Source organism: Lachnellula hyalina (genome assembly GCF_007821495.1).
Source record: "Lachnellula hyalina strain CBS 185.66 chromosome Unknown contig00019, whole genome shotgun sequence".
NCBI lineage: Eukaryota > Fungi > Ascomycota > Leotiomycetes > Helotiales > Lachnaceae > Lachnellula > Lachnellula hyalina.
Genome location: NW_022157133.1, coordinates 195,797 through 213,109, shown reverse-complemented (window position 1 = coordinate 213,109; position 17,313 = coordinate 195,797). Strand labels below are relative to the sequence as shown.

The window sequence follows — 17,313 nt, the reverse complement described above, 5'->3', positions numbered from 1 at the left end:
TATAAAGATTCTTCTAAAAGCAATCTTACCATTAGTAACGTGCTGTTGTACATCTCGCTAGTAACAGGTATAACTTAGTTCAATTCAACAGAGTAGTCCAGCCTTATATAGAGTAAATGCAGTGCGGTTTAGAGCGCGACTAAGGAGTCTGACTGCTTTGATATCCTGATCTCTGTTCTGGAGGGGCTCCCTTGAGTATATATGGACATCAATGCATAGGTCGTGAGTCGGCAATTCGGCAGTGAGATATCATGGCTAAAGGTGTTTTCGGGGGGTTTCGAGAAAATGAGAGCCCAATGTCGTAAATCTCTCGTTAGCTTACCGGCTACTCCGTCTATCGAATTGCCATAGACTACTCCGAATAATTTGACCATCAGGCTTTATCAGGAGCGTCAACCCCCTTGGGCGGTCAGAGCGGGAGCGCAACATCGCGCAACGGCTTGTCGTAGAGTGTCGGAATCCTTGCTGTCGTTTTTGATGCAAAGCTTGGATCAAAAAGTCTCAGTAGCCCGTATAATAGTATATATAATATAAAGATATCCAATGTTTTGATCAGTAATGATGTTGGATTGATGTGGATTTAGGGTTCCTCTCCAAATGGATAGTTGAACTTTAGCAACCCATTCAAACCTCCAACCCATCCATCGTCACCTTCATACTTTGTCCCTCTCATAATACAAGGAACCCCACCGGTCCATTCCCTCCCTTTTGTGATAAACTCCCCATTGACCCTAACTTCCATCCCAACACCAATTCCACGACTTCGCCTCCTGCCATCGATACTAACTTCCAATTCTCTTCCCCTGTTCTTCTCGCTCATCTTCAACGTAATCGGGGTATTCGAAGGTAGCACTAAGGGTCTGAACGACAAACTTCGCGGGCAGATAGGCGTCATCAAAAGACTGCTGACCAGAGGGTGAACAATATTTCCACCCGAGCTCAAACTGTAAGCCGTACTTCCAGACGGTGTAGCGATAATCATTCCATCCGCTACAGCTTCCGTCAAGAACCGCCCGCCAACAAAAACCTCTATAATGGCAAGATGCGCTTCCTTGCCCCTATGAATGATGACCTCGTTCATGGCGTGCACATCACCCTCGGCACTCTCAGCTGTATTGTCTCCAATAACCCTATGTCCATCTCCGTCAAAAAGCCCGACTTTTAATCGATTGCGCAGTAGGACTTTCGAACTCCGTGTTGGTCCCATCGACTTCCCTCGAACGCTGGACCAGCCTGTCACGATGTTTTCCGTCTCTTCTTGTATTACATGTGGATGCTTCTGGTCTTGGAATAAAGGCGACCCGGCGCCAGCTCCAGACATATAAACTTCCCTAAATGCCCGCTTGAATTCCTCAAACTTCCATTCTCCTAAGAATCCTAGCGTACCCATGCTGAACGAAAGTATAGGTGGTACGTGAAGTGTTGTGCTGAAGAGCGAAGATGCGTGTAAGATTGTCCCATCTCCACCCAATGTCGTAGTCATATCGACTTTCAAAGGTAGAGCTCCAGCTGAGGTGGTCGTGTAGATGGGGAATGGGAACAACTTGTGTATTTGTGTTGCGACTTTCGGTTCGAATATAAGGGAGACATTATCATAATTTGAATGTATATGTTTTGCATATTCAACCACACACTCCGTGACATTCGGAGCGCCGTGTTTCTTTATCACGAGGATATTTCGAGGCGGTGAGGGCCATTGTAAGGAGAGGAGGTCGCTGGTCTTGCTTTCTGAGTAGTGTCAACAATGAACGCGTCTTGCAATTAAGCTTGGCTGATTGGCTGATTGGTACCTTGATATCTTGGGATGATCCTGTCTGGCAGGTTCTCCACATCGAGGATCTCTCTTCTTGCAGCTGTACTGCAGAATCCTCTTCCCCAGATCCTTCTTGGCAGCGTCCTCAAAATCATCGTCAAGTGGTGTTGGTGTTGTACAAAATGGGAGATATGTCGGCCTGTCTGGATTTAGCCGGAGGTGTTGTAGGTACCGTATTTGAGCTTTCGCAGCGCATTATTATAAATATTGACCGTCCGCATAAATAAAGTACACACTCTTGAAGTCATTCCCAGATTACGGCAGCTGAATCATGTCGTCGTTAGATCAAGCTTGTGCTGCTAGGTTCAGAGCAGAGCAGCTCACTTCAACCGCGATAAGATCAGTACTACTGAGTACGATAAGGCTTTTTCACATGCGGTCGAGGCGGGCGCTTCTCAAGGCATACAGTATTTCTGACGTAGCCTTCCGCATACAATACAGCACAGCACAGCAAAGCCTTACATATCTACCTACCTACCCACCTATCGTTGGAAAATAGCCTTGTTGTCCAAATGGCCTCAAGAGTCATGCAATTCAGCACTATGTTGGGTTCATAGTCATCCATCGCGAGTCATCTACAATATATCCTCTCTAAAGCGGTGAAGATAGCCACGCGACCACACACACACCACACAGTCAACTAGTCAGTCAGCCACAAAGGAAAGTGGTACTAGGTAAGCTCCTGAGACATCTCTCTAGGCCTCTCCTCTTGAGCAACATATGAGCAGCAAGAGCTGATTATGTTGCAGTACAACAAGTACAATAAACATGACGGAATCTAGCATCAGACAAAGAAAAAAGAGCACAGCGGCGCCGAACGGTGTTGCCGGCACGCCGGAAGAGCACCCAGGAGGAGATATTAGACATGGAGGCATTATACAAGCCATACGATTCTTCCTGTTCATAACCTGGTTCTTGTGCGGAAGCTGCACGTAGGATCTCTGCCCTTCATCCAAAGCTATGCTAATAGGTTTAGGATATGTGTGACGCAGTGGATCGGGATTCCGTTATACTGGATCAACAAGGACCTCTACTATGCCTACATGGCTCTTACGAAACAGTCTTTCGGCATAATGATTACAACGGCGATACAATGGTGGTCTCCCATATTGATGAGGGTGAGCGGGGATGAGTCTGTGGCGGGGCAGTTGCGAAAGACTGCGGATGGGAGGATCGAATGCGATTTCCCCGAGAGAATGATTATGGTGGCGAATCACCAGGTACGTGGCATACTAGACTGGTGGAATAATGCTGACTTTCATAGCTGTATACGGAATGGCAATATCTGTGGTGGGTGGCGTATACGAATAAACCCCAAATGCACGGCCACATATACATCATGCTGAAGGAATCCTTGAAGTACATCCCAATTATCGGATGGGGTATGCTCTTTTACGGATTCATCTTCATGTCCCGGAAAATGGAGACTGACCGGCCGCGAATTGCCCACCGGCTTAATAAGTTGAAGGCAGTACATTCCGGGCCGTTGTCAGGCACCTCAGGACTCGATCCGATGTGGCTCTTGATCTTTCCAGAAGGCACTAATCTAAGTGAGAATACGAGCAAGAAAAGTAAAAAATGGGCAGATAAAATTGGAGTCAAGAATATGGAACATACACTTCTTCCTCGTAGCACGGGTTCATTCTTCATTTTGAATGAACTCAAGGGGACTGTGGAATATGTTTACGACTGTACGATGGCTTATGAGGGCGTGCCGTAAGTGCTTCCCTCAACATGTGAGGATAATGCTAATCGAAATAGACGAGGAAAATTCGGTGAAACTTACTACACTCTCCGATCCATGACTCTACGGGGCCAAGTACCACCATCCGTCAATATGTACTGGCGACGATTCGCCATCAAAGACATGCCACTCGACAATGCCGAAGAATTCGACGCGTGGCTGCGAGAGCGGTGGTACGAGAAAGATGCTCTGATTGAGCAGTACCTTACAACTGGAAGGTTTCCCGGAAGCCAGCAAGTGACCAACGACGCTACTACAGGCGAGGAGAAAGAAAAGCACATCGAGGTTCAAGTCAAGTTGGGGCATTGGTACGAAGTGGCCAATATTTTCGTCGTGGTGGCTACGGCTGCACTGATTGCGAGTTCGTTGGCGAGGGTATGGAACGGGATGTTTTACGGGAAGGACATGGCTTAACAAGATTGATATACATTAGAAACAATGGCGTGCATGGGCGAGCGATGGTTTTGTGTTTTAGGGTTGATTGGATGGATGGGAGGATATACCATGTACGTACGTACACTATTGGGGGTTTAGGTAGCGTGATGGGGGAGGAGCAGTTTGACTTGAATGATAGACATATTCATATACCCAGGACATCGGGCGTACGCAAAGCAAGGCTATCCCAAACATGCGCTAGGAAGACAGCGCCTGATATATGGTGAACAAATGCTGTAGTCTCCTGTTGAAGTCAACATGTCGCTATTGTCCCGATGCGAGGTGCTGATGAGTCCCAAGACCTCGCCCAGTGGCGCATCTACAAGAACATTCAATTCCCACCCAACATTCCTGTTTTCCTTGTTGATGAAGGCATTCAACTCGCGGTAGTGTAGAAGTTGGGCTTTAGTCTGGAGTTAAAAATATGATGATGCTTTTACTCGGTAGCTTTAAGAATATTATCAAGCAAGGCCCGTACAAGATCGCAGACATTGATACTATTCCCACACGGCATTTGGAATATTTATCGCGTCGTTTAAACTAGTACGATGATAATTCACATAACCATTTGTTCACTTCACTTCACTTCAGCTTCTCAAGCACCTCCGACCAATCTTCACTCTTAACATACTCTTCCCAGCTGGTCAGCGGACAGTCAACACCAAGCTATATGTGTCAGTATTAATCTCACAATGTTATTCATTCCCGGCTAGGGCAGAACTCACATCGCCAGGCAGCACAACGCTAGGATCACCGCCATCATACCCAAAATCTCTTGCAAAAAGCATCATCTCCCCAATCTCCCGACCGAGACCAGGGATAGGGATGAATTTCTCAAACTGCTCCAGTGTAATTTCGTGCAATCCACCATGCTTCAACCCGTTCAGCGCGCACCAGCTCGCGAATTGTTCGGTCCAGGACATGCAGAAACTAGCGGCGAGGATGTTCTTGCCCGGTGCAACTTGTAGAGCTGCGTGCACGATACGGCCTAGGTCCTGTGGTACGTTGGTTTGAGGCCGTTCCTGTGTTCCTGTTCCTTGAATCACGCTTAAATAAACAGCTCCATCTTGTCCCTATAGGAATACAATTCGTCAATTTCATTTCCCAATTTCAAGTCCCCCATTGCGAGTTTGTCTCCTCGGGACACAAAAAAACATACCTTCCAAATCCCCAGATTCCCCTGCCAGTTGCTCAAATAATTCCCCACTTGCACCACGCTCATCTTCGCCGCCAATTCCGGATACACATCCCTCACGTACCTTACCGCGCGCGCTTTCGCATCGAAATGAAACACTCCCGTATACAGCCCCCCACTCCACTCGCTCGCATCACACAAACTACTTACCACTAATCTCTGCAGCCCCTCTGTCGTCGCCGCAGCATCGGCTACATTCTTCCCCTGCGTGAGCTCCTGCTCATAGCAATATTCGTTGATGCTTTGGCCGTCTTTGAGCAGGGCCCGCGTGTGGGGATCGTATAAGGGCGTGTAGAAATCGGTGGTGCTGAAGATGGTATGGGCGCCGGCGAAGGCGAGGGTGAGGGAGCTGGGGTCATTGAGGTTGGCGGTCATGAGGGGGATTCCGCGGGTTGTGAGGGAGCATGCGGTGGGGGAGGTGGGGGAGCGGGTTATGCCGCGGATGGTCCAGTCGGGGAGGGTGGAGAAGTGGGAGGCGACGGATCCGCCCTAGGTTTGTTAGAAATTAGAAGGAAGATGGGAAGGAAGGAGGAGAGAAGTACTTGGACGCCGGTTATGCCGATTATCACTATGAGTTTTGACATTATTTGGAAGTGATGGAGGTGTCAACGAAATTAAAATCAAATGGAACGGCTCAGTAAAGTTCTTTGGGAGGAGAAGTAGCTGGGAGGATTGAGGAGTAACTTTTGAAGGGAGGAAAGAGGCTTTATATACTTCTAGGTTTCCCCTTATAGTACACATCTCTTGTTCGTAGTGGTACCTCGAATAGTAGAACAAAGCTTGTATTCAGCTAAATACCAGGAACAAAATACCGAAGGAGTCAACATGCAATGCGATAAGAAATTCGTGCCACAACATTCTAGTTGAGAATAACCTCCGTGCCAAACAATCGCATCTCGGGGGGTGAAAGAGCTCCGAAGGTGAAAATGCGATAAGAAATACTGGAATCTTGAGTGTTCGACCCGAAATTGACAAAACGAAAGAAGTGAGAACGTTTATGCGAAGGTTGCTACTTTTTGTATATAGATGATAGTAGATTACATATAAGAAATACTGTTGTCAAATCTATGATTTGATGGAACACATTTCGAGGGGGAGAGAAGGACGGACAGCCACAGCCACAGCCACCCCCACCAAGGGCCTTAAAGTGGGTCTTGATTTAAGCTTAAATGTTTTAATAGCCGCAGCAAAATCAGAATTTCCAACAACGACCTGAGTCCACCTTCATCCACCACCCGCCACTCTCCGAAAACCAACCAGAAAATCCCTCCCACAAGAACACAGACCGCAGACTATCCGCAAACATGCCTGTCTCCAAGAAGATGAAGGCAAGTTCTCATTCCCACGTATCTGCAATATAAGCCTGCTAATCTCTTATCACAGATCCAACGCGACCACAAGAAGGCAGAGGCAGCAGGAACTCGCGCCCCCGTCAAGGCCAACGGTCTACCCGTCAAAGCCAAGAAGCCAACATCCATCGTACGTCCCCAATATCTCATCGTCATCTCAATACATTCTAAACCCGAAGCCCTCATCAAATTCTGACTGCCCTTCTTCCTTCCCCTCCCTCCTTATCATCGACGAAAGAAAAACGCTAACCAGTCTATCCACCACAGTGCGCCAACTGCCGCAAAGAAATCGTCAACACGAACATCAAGCAACTGGAAGTCCACGCCGAAACCCACGACCAGAAGCTGTGGCCCAAGGAGAAGTGCTGGCCCAAGGACTTTCCCTCCACTACTGCCGAGTGAGGGGTGCGATGCGGGGAGTTGGTGGTGATGGGGAGGAGAAGGGAAGGGAAGGCGCATAATTTGATCGGATATGGATGGAGCGTACTTCTTTGACTAGCGTTGCGTTGGTACGTACTAGAGGCTGCGCTGGATGTCTCTCATAGATTGAGACAATGGGAATGCGTTACTTCTTTTACTACGTGCACTGACTTGATGAAATTGAGATGTCATGATGCTGTTGAGGCGGGAGTGCTGTGTTACAGTCTAGATCCTGCTTTTGAATGTCTCGCAAGTGATGAGATGATTTTACATTGGCGTTGGTACTTCTGGGTTGGCTGAATGGAGCAAGAGTTTTTATTCCTGCGTCGTTTTCATTACTGCTTTCAGGCTAGGCTGGTGCGATGATCAGAAGCTGCTTGGATGTCTCACAAGTAATGGGATAATGATGCACCTCAAATGGTTCTTAGGCCTTGGCTGATCAAAGCTCACGTCTTCATTTCTACTCTTAACGTTGTGCCAAACCAAACGAATGCGATCTAAATTTGAGACTATGATTGTGTACTATCGAGACAATGGGTTTATGTACGACTTTAGCATTTTGAAATTGTATCAATGAATTGCTACAAGCCTAGGTGAAAGATTCACACAACGTTATACCAGCTCTCTGATTGAAAGTCGCCCTTTCGTAAGATTCCCCATTTAGATCTAAATTCGAAGGTTAGTTGCAAGAATAGTGCCTAGTGTCAAGGGCATCGAACGTCCAGAACGGCCGGACACCTCTGAATGGATAGTGCTGCCAAAGCATCTGCCGATGATTTATGGGTTCAGATGCTTCTTGTAGCATGTTACAGCAAGCTGATCAGCGCTCGAATTCATGTGTTGTATCGTGCTCTGGAGTATATTATATCTTCGAATCTGACAAAATCAATTGAGCAGCATTTGCGTCCATCAAAAATATAGTACTTTGATGTCCCGGATACAATCTCGTATCCCATGATCAACAACTACGTGCTCTTGTCTCTGTAGCATGATCGAGAGACTGTTTTTGGTGCTAAGCAATGATTTCCGCTGGATGAAAGGGTTTGGGTTCAAGTGACTTTCGCTGTTTTTGTCCAAGTTTGTTAGCCCGGGTTATGTCGACGCTTTACTTGTAAAGTTTACTTGTAAAGAGATGACAGGATCAAGGACGAGTGAGACATACAAAATGGATCTATTAGAATATTTAAAATAAGCTGCGTTTTCCCTTGCAATAGCACATTCTGTTTACGATGAGAAGTGCAAGTGGCGGCGTTGCGATTACGGCAGAACAAACCCAATTCTTCTGTACAGAACATACAAATTTCTGTTGCAATCATGAAACAGCACCGAACATTTTAAACCTTCGTAGGCCATGTGTATAGAATAGAAGGCTGTGGACGCGTTGCCATCTAAAGGGTGCGTACGATAGGGGGTTTTGAGTCACGTGTATGTATATATAGCTGAGCAGCCTTTCTAACTCGAGGCTTGGCGAAGTTCTGTCACTGTCTTATAATATGGGCATTTGCAGTGAAGGGGGAAATATTAGCTGCCTTGATCGATCTGAAAGCGGTCTAATCGCAAAGGAGTCGTATCGCGTTGATTTTTGGCCCTTTCAGGGGTAGCGAGACATGGCTCGCTTAATCTCTCTGTGAGTTCCAACACTTGAAATTGCCTCCATTATAGCTTGTTTGCTTCGAAGTAATAATCTGATTCGTTGTCTAGTTCTGTGATCCGGAAGTTATGACCCATGCCATGCCATAATATTTACCAGATTGGAAATGAAACTTAGTCGCTCATTCAATACATACACATGACCTTTTAGTTGTGGATCGATCGATGGAAAATAATATATTGAATGTCTAATAGGAGTCACTACCGCTAAAACCTTCCGCCTGACTTCTATATAGGCAGCCGTAAAGACTGCGACGACAAATCTCTTTCTCCATCCCCCATCTTCGACAGCAAACGACAGATTACGAAATCTCTTCCCGCGTCGTAAAGACTACACCCGGATTACTAAACTTCATGCATCCTTGGCCTTACTTTTCGCTTCTAGAACAGATACCGCAACTCTCTCTTTTTCAGCTCCGCGGCTTCAGAAGAAGACTTCTCAAACACTAACCTAACCAAGAACGACCATACTGTCTGTCATACTGTAACAAACGCAACCTTTCTTCGTCTTCTTCTCTGCCAACAAACTCTACATGTTCCCCGACCCCAAGGCTGGTTCGTATCAGCCTAGTACACGACTGAATAATTTAGCTATAGGCCGCTCTAGATCTGAGAGATATATAGCTAGACCTGCACCATCGGGACAACCACTGCGACCTCCACAGCCATCATTACAAGAGCAATCTAATGAAGAATATACCCATGCCAACAGACATCAAAGGTATAACCAAGCTGTGTCCGAATCTCAAGAGACTTCTTGGACCCACGCACGGCGAGCTGCTATCGATCGCAACTCGGAATATCTAGGATACAGCCGTCAACCTGAGCTCGAGAATGAACGTTTGACAAGAGATCAAGGACGAGGTAAAAGACCTATCCACCATGGTTACAATTCGAGTTTCGGGCCATTACCAGAAAGTTGTTTCGGTATGCAAACTCAAGATGCGTGGGGTGCTACGGTTGGGGGGACTGGTGGTATATTAAGCCGTCAAGATGATGGCCCATTCCACCCACCATTGCAGCCTTCTCACATGGGTGCTATGGACGCAGCTCGTGCACCACATGGAGCATCTTTTCATCCACCTTAGCAGTTCCCTTCTCGGTTATAGCAACCGACTGAGCAGCGTCCATCCTTGCCCTGGTCCCGGCATACGGATCGTGAACGGCAGAGAGCAGATGAAGAAATGGCAGCGATGGCTTTGAAAACTCATGCTACTTATAGGAGTATGTTGGGAGAGAACGAGTATCATCGACATTTGACAGCTCCGAGAGAAGAAAGGGCTGACATGAGAAGAAGCGATAGGGGGAATTCTCCGTCGTTTTATCAAGAAGATCATGGCGGCGCGATGCCAAGTCAACAGCAAAGACATGGTATGCAGCATCAGCCCTCTCATATGAACAGTAACGATCGAACGGCACCATCACAATCTCAACAACTAAGCCACGGCACGCAACAGGAACAACAAAGTTCTTACGAGAATAATTCTTCTGCAGATCCTTTCCTGCTCAGATACGAAACCGTGTCTTTCGAGCCACTTCTGGCAGATGGTGCAGAACAGACAGATCTATTGCACCGACAAGCGCATGCGCATAATAATCCCCACGCCCGCGGTCTGGAACCTCAACACCACAACCCCACATATCTCTGGGAGCCTTTCCCACGGCCTCAGGCGCCTGCTTGGACGGAGGGAGAGGGAGGCTCGAGCTGGGGTAGGAGAAGAAGGGCAGAAGAAGTAGGGCAATTGCAAGGGAAGGATCAAAGAAGCGAGCGCCAGAGAACACAAACACGGCTACCTCCTAGACGACATCGGTGCCTTGCTTGTATGGAACAGAGGAACGGGGGATTAGATGGCTCATCTGGAATGTAGACATAGTTACTATGGAGAGTATTTCGGACGTAAGGTTGCTTTCAAAAAGCATCATCCATCCATTCCTTCCTTCCTTCCTTCCCCACGGAATCCGCAGACGGGCCAGGAAACGCAGGAGGCCTTGGATCGTAGGAGTGATGCTCTGAAAGAGCAGGAGGAGGAGAGCGAGCGCGCTGCGCTGGATCTCGCGTTTGCGAGTGGGTGGACCAAGTGTCCGGACTGCGGGCATTTGATCGAGAGGGTTGAGGGGTGTCGGGTCATGACGTGTAGATTTGGAGCCGTGTTCAACTATAGAGGTAGCGTGTGGGCTGGTTGAGGGCATCTGGTTTATGGCATGAGATATTACTTGGGGATAGGTTGGCTGGAGTGGGTCGGAACACTATCTGTACAACGGAATATCCTTCATAAGTTAGATTTCTTCGGCAGGTGTATTATGATTAATCAACCGATAAATGTGACAATGAGATATAGAAATAGACAAGCTAACGCCGGTGGGGGAGACGTATTATAAGTAAGTTATCTACGTTTGACAGGCTATTGTTAGGATGGGATGGCACGGTTGGAGCTGAGATTGTGGGGTTTTATAGCATGACCCTGCTACGCGCTAGGCTTGATTTGATGCGACAACACCAAGTACAGGGTAATTTCGATCTCTCAAATTCTCTAGTGCTTTGCAAGGAAGGCATCAGCCATGATCGCACCCTCCTTCCCACCCCATCTCCTTCCCACCCCATCTCATCCCAACCCTAAGCTAAATCCCACCCCCCCTCCACAGCCCTCAGCACCGGACTCTCGAAAACGCCCACCACGTGCCGCGCCCTCTCCTCCCCTAAAACGTCCCTCCATTTCCCGCCCTGCTTCATCAGCACGCCTGCTGCGATGACTTGGCAACCGATTGCGGGGGACGTGAGGAAGTTCCAGATGGCGTTTAGGGTTTTCCCTGGGGTCTTTTTGTTAGTATAATTATATAATATAGGAAAGTATATAGAGTAAAGTAACCCATTCCTCCTTGTTCCCTTTGCACGAATAAAAGCTGCCCGTAAAGTAATGTTTAGGCGAGCATCATCTGTTGGTGCGGTAGATAGAAGGAGAGAAATAGGACTGGGGCTTTATCGAAAGGGATGGATGGATGGATGGATGGATGGAGGAAGTAAAAGTTGAGCTTAAGGAGCAAACATACCAGAACTAACAGCATCATCCACAATAACGACCTTCTTCCCCCTGACCAGCTCCAGCAGATTCGGATCCAAGTAAACGCGTTTTTGGCCATCGGGGGACGTGATAGAGGATATGAGCGTCGAGAGCTTGTCGTCGTACCAGAACTTTCGGGAGTAGCCGAGGGGGATATACCGATCTATATTATAGCGCGTTAATCAAGGGAAGATTTTTCCCGTTCATACTCCGTATAGCATTAGGAAGAAAGGAAGAAAGACAAAAAGCAAATGGAAATTCAAAGACATAAATTTAATCGGAAACCTGATTCTGAATGTAATTGAAATTCAAAAGCAAAAGCAACTTGCAAACAAGAAGGACTCCAACAACGATTAACCAAAGAGTGCAATACACAAACGGGGATACAGTACGGACGGAGTAAAAGTCACATAACAACGTACCAAGCCCCAACCCCCTGGCCACCGCAGCCGCAGGACCCAACCCCAACGTTGGCAGTCCAATCACAACCTCCACCTCCACCTCCCGCCCTCCCTCTCCCTCCTTCCCCTCCACTCTAACCCCCCCAGCAGCTCCACCAGACATTTTTCCAGCGAAGCAGAGACAGCGAATGAAGCATGTGAGATGAGCAGGGAGGCTACTGCGCACTGTGGTTGTACTTGGGCCTGGGGTGTTTCTGTGCTTATTCTCGAGTCTGTTCCTATTTCTATTCTAGGCAAAGGAAGCGAACGTATAGGCAGGTCTAAAACCTGCCCCGTAGGTAGGAGCACTGGGTATGTATGCGTATACGGCGGTTCATGATCAGATCTAGCTGTGCCTGTACCGGGCGGGAGGAGGGATTGCCTAGGTATTCCTTCCGGTTAGTATACCACCATACCACATCATACCATGTGATATGATATGGTATGTCGAGAAGATAGGAGTTATAAAACTGACCAGGAATATGTAGTTGGGCTTGTGAAATGCGTGTGAGTGTTGGAGGCCATGGGTGATTGATGGATGAGATGGAATGGGAGGAGAGGGGAGGGGTACACGTCATGTGATGGTGTGAAGAAGAAAGAAGGAAGGAAAGTCTTTAGATTTCAAGTTGACCTTAACTGTTGTACGATGTTGTACAAGGAAAGTGGGGGACTAGCGATAAGAGCAAGCGCTTGGGCTAATGCGGGGTAAGGTAATGGAGAATAAATGGAATTTTCTCAACATTTAGAATTATATAACAAGTGCTTTTATTTTAAAATAAGTGAAGCAAGCAAGACAGTATAGGTACTCTACTTTACCGCAATGTTCCCAGGGTATCGCGGCTTATCCCAATTAACAGTGAATGTAAGTCTCAAGCTTATCTCTTATCCAATGCATATTAACAGCCCATTCTCAAAACTCCAGACGGAATGGCAATGCGCCATATATAATACAGCCCAAACTAAACAAGTATTTATCCACACCTACATACTTGATACCGTATGCATCTTACACATTGCTAGGCCTTCTGGACCCAGCAGGTGTCCTATGTGTCGGAGTACCAGCCCCTCGGACCCCAACACCACTATTTTTCCTGCTAGCAGTCGGGGTCCGCTTCGCTCCCCCAACATAGCTGTTCTGTCGGGATCCAAGATTTTGTCTAATCGAAACATTCTGGGCGGATCGTGCGAAGGAGTTGGCACGGGAGCCCATGGGTACACGAGATTCGCGACGCTCGCTGTGTTCGTTGCGTGCAGCTTCGAGTTGCTGAGCAAAGGGAGATCGGTGACGGAGGACGGGACCTTTCCAGTAGATTACATAGACGGCCATCACGAGGACGAAGGAGATACAGAAGAGGATGGTAGATGCGTAGGCGAGGGGGTTAGAGCCAATGTCTGGGAGAAATGTTAGTATGGACCAAAATGTGGACAATCAATAAGCTTACTGCTAAAGAAAGGAGTAGCAGGAACAGTCAGTACACCAGCGAGGAAATCTCTCGACCATCCATTACCACCGGTTGCAGAAGCCGAGTAGGGACCATAGGCGCAGATCATGTAATCAATCGTTGCCATGTAGATGGCATAATTTGCGATACCGACAATGGCTGCGAAGATCATGGATCCTATCCAGTGAATTGGTGGGCCTGTGCATGTCCAAGCAAAACCAATTAGGCCGATTGGGAGACAAGGTGCCGTGTAGAGCAGCCACCAGAGACGGGACTCGTATTGAGCTCTCTCGTCGTCGGGCTTTGCCTTGCGTTCGGCGATGTTGCGCCTGATGGCTGGGATGAAAGAAATCCAGCTGATAGTGTAGCCCACACCGATGGCGATAAAGGTAAGACCAATCTCGACGGTTCCGAAGCCCCATTGCTTGTAAACGATGGCGAAGGATTGAATGAACATGAAGATGAGGGCATCGGAGAAACCAGAGAGAAGGGACAAAGTCAGGACAATGGGCTCGGTAAGGAACATCTTGAACGGTCGGATCCATGTGATCAGGATCTCCTTGGCGGAGAAGCGATCCCAGAACGGAACAAGCTCATTAGGTCCCCAGATGTTGGCATCTACATTATTCTTGCGTCTCTTCTTGGCAATATTGTCCATCATGATCGTACTCCTAGTTTCAGGTACGAGGACCATATGTAGAACCTGGACGAATCCTCCAAAGATGAGTTGGATCCAGATACTCCATCTCCAGTCCAGGAACTCTTGACTGAAACCACCAATGATTGGGCCAAAAATCGATCCACCGACGGAAGAGAAAACGACAAATGCAACGGCGTATTGCTGATGGTCAGGCTCCCACATGTCTGCAATCATACCGAGAGTGACGGAACCACCAGCAGAAGAGAGTCCACCTAAAGCTCTGCCGACCATGACGGTAGCAAAGTTGGGTGCGAGTGCAACTGGGATTTGCCAAATGTTGACCAACAACAGACTGAGCTGTAGGATTGGTTTTCGGCCCAACTCTTCACTCCAAGGAGCCCATAACTCGCAACCGAAAGCGTACAGAATCAAGAAGATCACCGCACCGCATCGAGCTGCCTGTTCACTGACACCAAATTGTTTTGAAATACCGATATGTTCGGGGTGGTTGGTGGAGCCCGAGATGGCGTTGGAGTAGAGGGAGGTGTTGAAGTTCATGGAGACTTGGACGAGGAAGATGACGCTGAGAATCATCCATTTCCTCCATTCTGGGAAGCCGAATCCTAGCTCGTCGTAGCAGTCGTCTTCGGTAAGCTCAATCTTGTCATATGTGCCGGCCTTTTCCACGGGTGGCATATCCTGGACATCATTCGGCTCCACCACTCTATTTTCGCCCCAATGGGTATGAGCGTGAGGTTGGGCGGGTGCTCTTTCTGCGTCTTCGGTTTTGGTGGCCGACGACGATTCGGAATCATGGATGTTCTTCTCGTTCATCGTATCTCCGTTGAGGACGGGGGTGATTGGCGCCTGGCCCGTCTTTTCGTTTGGTGTAGACATGTTGATGAGGCAAGTGAGGACTCAATTGGAATTATGCGCAGTTTTCAATGGATGCGAAAATGTAATACTTGTCAACTATTGATGTTGATGTTGATGACGGGATCCAAAGGTTGTCGTCATGCAACCCTGATAAACAAGGAATGTATAGAAGGGTGGGTGTCTCACAAAGGGGCGGGGTTGGGGATGAGGGCCACAAAGTGATTGATGAGAAGTGGGAAAAGCAACTTACATATACCTCGTACTATTCGTACTATACCTTACTTGCCATCACGATAAAAGATTAGCCCCGCCCTCAAGGATTCTGCAATCCTCGAGACCACGAGACCTTGTTGGGGGTACTGGAGTTGGGTTTTGTGGAACCCACGATCCATGCCACCACGACGCTAGTGAGACTACGTCATTACATAAGGATACAACTAGCCCGCCATACATGCATAATTTTGTACTAGCTCGCGATTATTACTCAAGTAGCTCGTCAGATAGTGGAGCCCACGACTATAATCAGTCCATTCTGGTGCAAGAATCCACAAATTGGCCGTACGGAGATAGTACTTTCAAGTAAGCCTGGTGGAAAAGGCTTCGTTCTCATCTCATCTTTGTGCTGCCTTAGAGAAGAAGCGGAATGGCCGACTGCTAACGTGAGAAGATTGGCATTGGAATGCGCGCGCATCCATCTGGCATATTCTACTATACGAGACTATTCTAAACCAAACGTACACTCCGTCATGATCTGGTATCACCTGGCCAGGCTGACCGGGTATCCTGCCGGGTATCCTGGCTTGAAACCTGGGGTAGAGTACCCTCCCTATACCTCCGTAGAGATCCGTAGAGAGAAGGGAAGGAAATGTGGGAAGGAAGTGCGCGAAGGAGGAAGGATTTGAAAGGAAAAAAGCAAGCATTCAAGCAGTCAAGCACCAATCAATAACAATGTCGGATGCTAGTGACGTCACACGCTAGCAAGTATTTCTTTTTGTACTGTACAGTAAGAAACGAACGACAAAATTCAACATTGATCCATAATAATAACTCTCCGCGTTGCAATTCCACTTCCCCACCTCCCACTTATGGGATCACTTATGAAGAGGAAATACTCTCTACCTGAGAGGAGAAGATTGGGGGGCAATCGTCTCACGATGGTTGCATCCAACATCCATGATCGGTGGCGCTTGAGCCTCACCGCCCACCTCCACCTCCACTTACACTTACCTACTTGCTCTAGCCACACAAGGGTGATCTCCAGCCTGGCAAACCAAGTTCGAAACAAGCAATCGCTTCTCCCCCGCCAAGAGACGGCACGGCATGGCCCACGCACCACAAGCCATCAGAACCAAGAAAAAGGTCAAGGTCTACCTCTGTTGCCTGGCCTAGATTTGCCTAAGAAGATCGACTTGCGCGACATTCTTTTTTAGAAGCACTTCAAAGTAATACGTCGGATGATCTGAGACATTATTATTTACAGTACTCTACTTCGTAATTTACTAATTGAAACATGCCTCTACTCCTACGCTAGAATCTTCTTCGATCCTTCATTGCAGACTTTTCCAAAAAAAGATGGGGAATGTGCGTGCGGCGTGACATTGCATCAGGGGCTCTTGGCGAAAGACCTGCATTTTATATCTCCAGTTCGAGCAAAGAATTACACAACAAATCCCTCAAATCTTCCTTCTCCCTTTTCCAGATACGGGGGCCCCGAAAGGAGTCTCCAGATTCCCCAGATCTGGAAAGACAATCTCCAATTCAGTGTTTCTATCATTAATCCTGGTTGAGTCTTACTTCCCAATATCACGTGCTTTTACGTTTCCAGTCATGTGCCGTTGGAAACTTGCCAAACCAAAGCCTTATTAAGCCAAGCGGGGTCGTTGGAGAAATAATCCTCTTCAGGCAACCGGTCGGGAGACCATCTCATATCTCATTTTCTTCTTCAACAGTGTATCATCAGCAGCACCAATGAATGATCGCCAGGGAGACTAAGAATGCCAGAACGGCTTTGTGAGCATTATCTCGGGTGGGACAACAGATGCATTTGCAAGTTACGGTCATTTCTGGCAAGTGCTTGGAGTATATATCATTATGATTTGTATCGAATATCGAATAATAAATTCGGTTTTTTTCTCATTCTTGAATTGCAATTGGTACCAGCTTCCTTCTTGCTCTTTTCCTCGAGCACAAAATCTCTCTCTAAAATGGCAGCAGGGCCTGCCATCCACGACCCCGGCGTAACAGCCCTAA

The 17,313-nt window shown here is 47.6% G+C and overlaps 6 protein-coding genes across 6 annotated transcripts; 2 read left to right on the top strand and 4 right to left on the bottom strand.

Moving 5' to 3' along the window:
- Nucleotides 1-580: 580 nt before the first annotated feature.
- On the bottom strand, nucleotides 581-1,908 carry pos5 (NADH kinase pos5, mitochondrial; the record flags this gene model as incomplete). The annotated part of the gene is made up of 2 exons (XM_031146391.1): nucleotides 581-1,728; nucleotides 1,791-1,908. 2 exons carry the CDS (start codon nucleotides 1,906-1,908, stop codon nucleotides 581-583), a joined length of 1,266 nt encoding a protein of 421 aa, XP_031008086.1.
- Nucleotides 1,909-2,581: 673 nt separating this feature from the next.
- On the top strand, nucleotides 2,582-3,971 carry SPBC428.14 (putative acyltransferase; the record flags this gene model as incomplete). Its single annotated transcript, XM_031146390.1, has 4 exons — nucleotides 2,582-2,745; nucleotides 2,790-3,033; nucleotides 3,078-3,529; nucleotides 3,575-3,971. 4 exons carry the CDS (start codon nucleotides 2,582-2,584, stop codon nucleotides 3,969-3,971), a joined length of 1,257 nt encoding a protein of 418 aa, XP_031008091.1.
- Nucleotides 3,972-4,574: 603 nt separating this feature from the next.
- On the bottom strand, nucleotides 4,575-5,771 carry NMRAL1_1 (NmrA-like family domain-containing protein; the record flags this gene model as incomplete). Its single annotated transcript, XM_031146389.1, has 4 exons — nucleotides 4,575-4,658; nucleotides 4,718-5,065; nucleotides 5,152-5,676; nucleotides 5,730-5,771. 4 exons carry the CDS (start codon nucleotides 5,769-5,771, stop codon nucleotides 4,575-4,577), a joined length of 999 nt encoding a protein of 332 aa, XP_031008092.1.
- Nucleotides 5,772-6,491: 720 nt separating this feature from the next.
- On the top strand, nucleotides 6,492-6,938 carry LHYA1_G001405 (uncharacterized protein; the record flags this gene model as incomplete). Its single annotated transcript, XM_031146388.1, has 3 exons — nucleotides 6,492-6,533; nucleotides 6,571-6,666; nucleotides 6,804-6,938. 3 exons carry the CDS (start codon nucleotides 6,492-6,494, stop codon nucleotides 6,936-6,938), a joined length of 273 nt encoding a protein of 90 aa, XP_031008093.1.
- Nucleotides 6,939-11,220: 4,282 nt separating this feature from the next.
- LHYA1_G001404 (uncharacterized protein) lies at nucleotides 11,221-12,229 on the bottom strand (the record flags this gene model as incomplete). Its single annotated transcript, XM_031146387.1, has 3 exons — nucleotides 11,221-11,414; nucleotides 11,655-11,828; nucleotides 12,088-12,229. 3 exons carry the CDS (start codon nucleotides 12,227-12,229, stop codon nucleotides 11,221-11,223), a joined length of 510 nt encoding a protein of 169 aa, XP_031008094.1.
- An 882-nt stretch (nucleotides 12,230-13,111) lies between these two features.
- atB_1 (Efflux pump) lies at nucleotides 13,112-15,084 on the bottom strand (the record flags this gene model as incomplete). Its single annotated transcript, XM_031146386.1, has 2 exons — nucleotides 13,112-13,497; nucleotides 13,548-15,084. The coding sequence occupies 2 exons, from the start codon at nucleotides 15,082-15,084 to the stop codon at nucleotides 13,112-13,114; spliced, it is 1,923 nt and encodes a 640-aa protein (XP_031008087.1).
- Nucleotides 15,085-17,313: the final 2,229 nt, after the last annotated feature.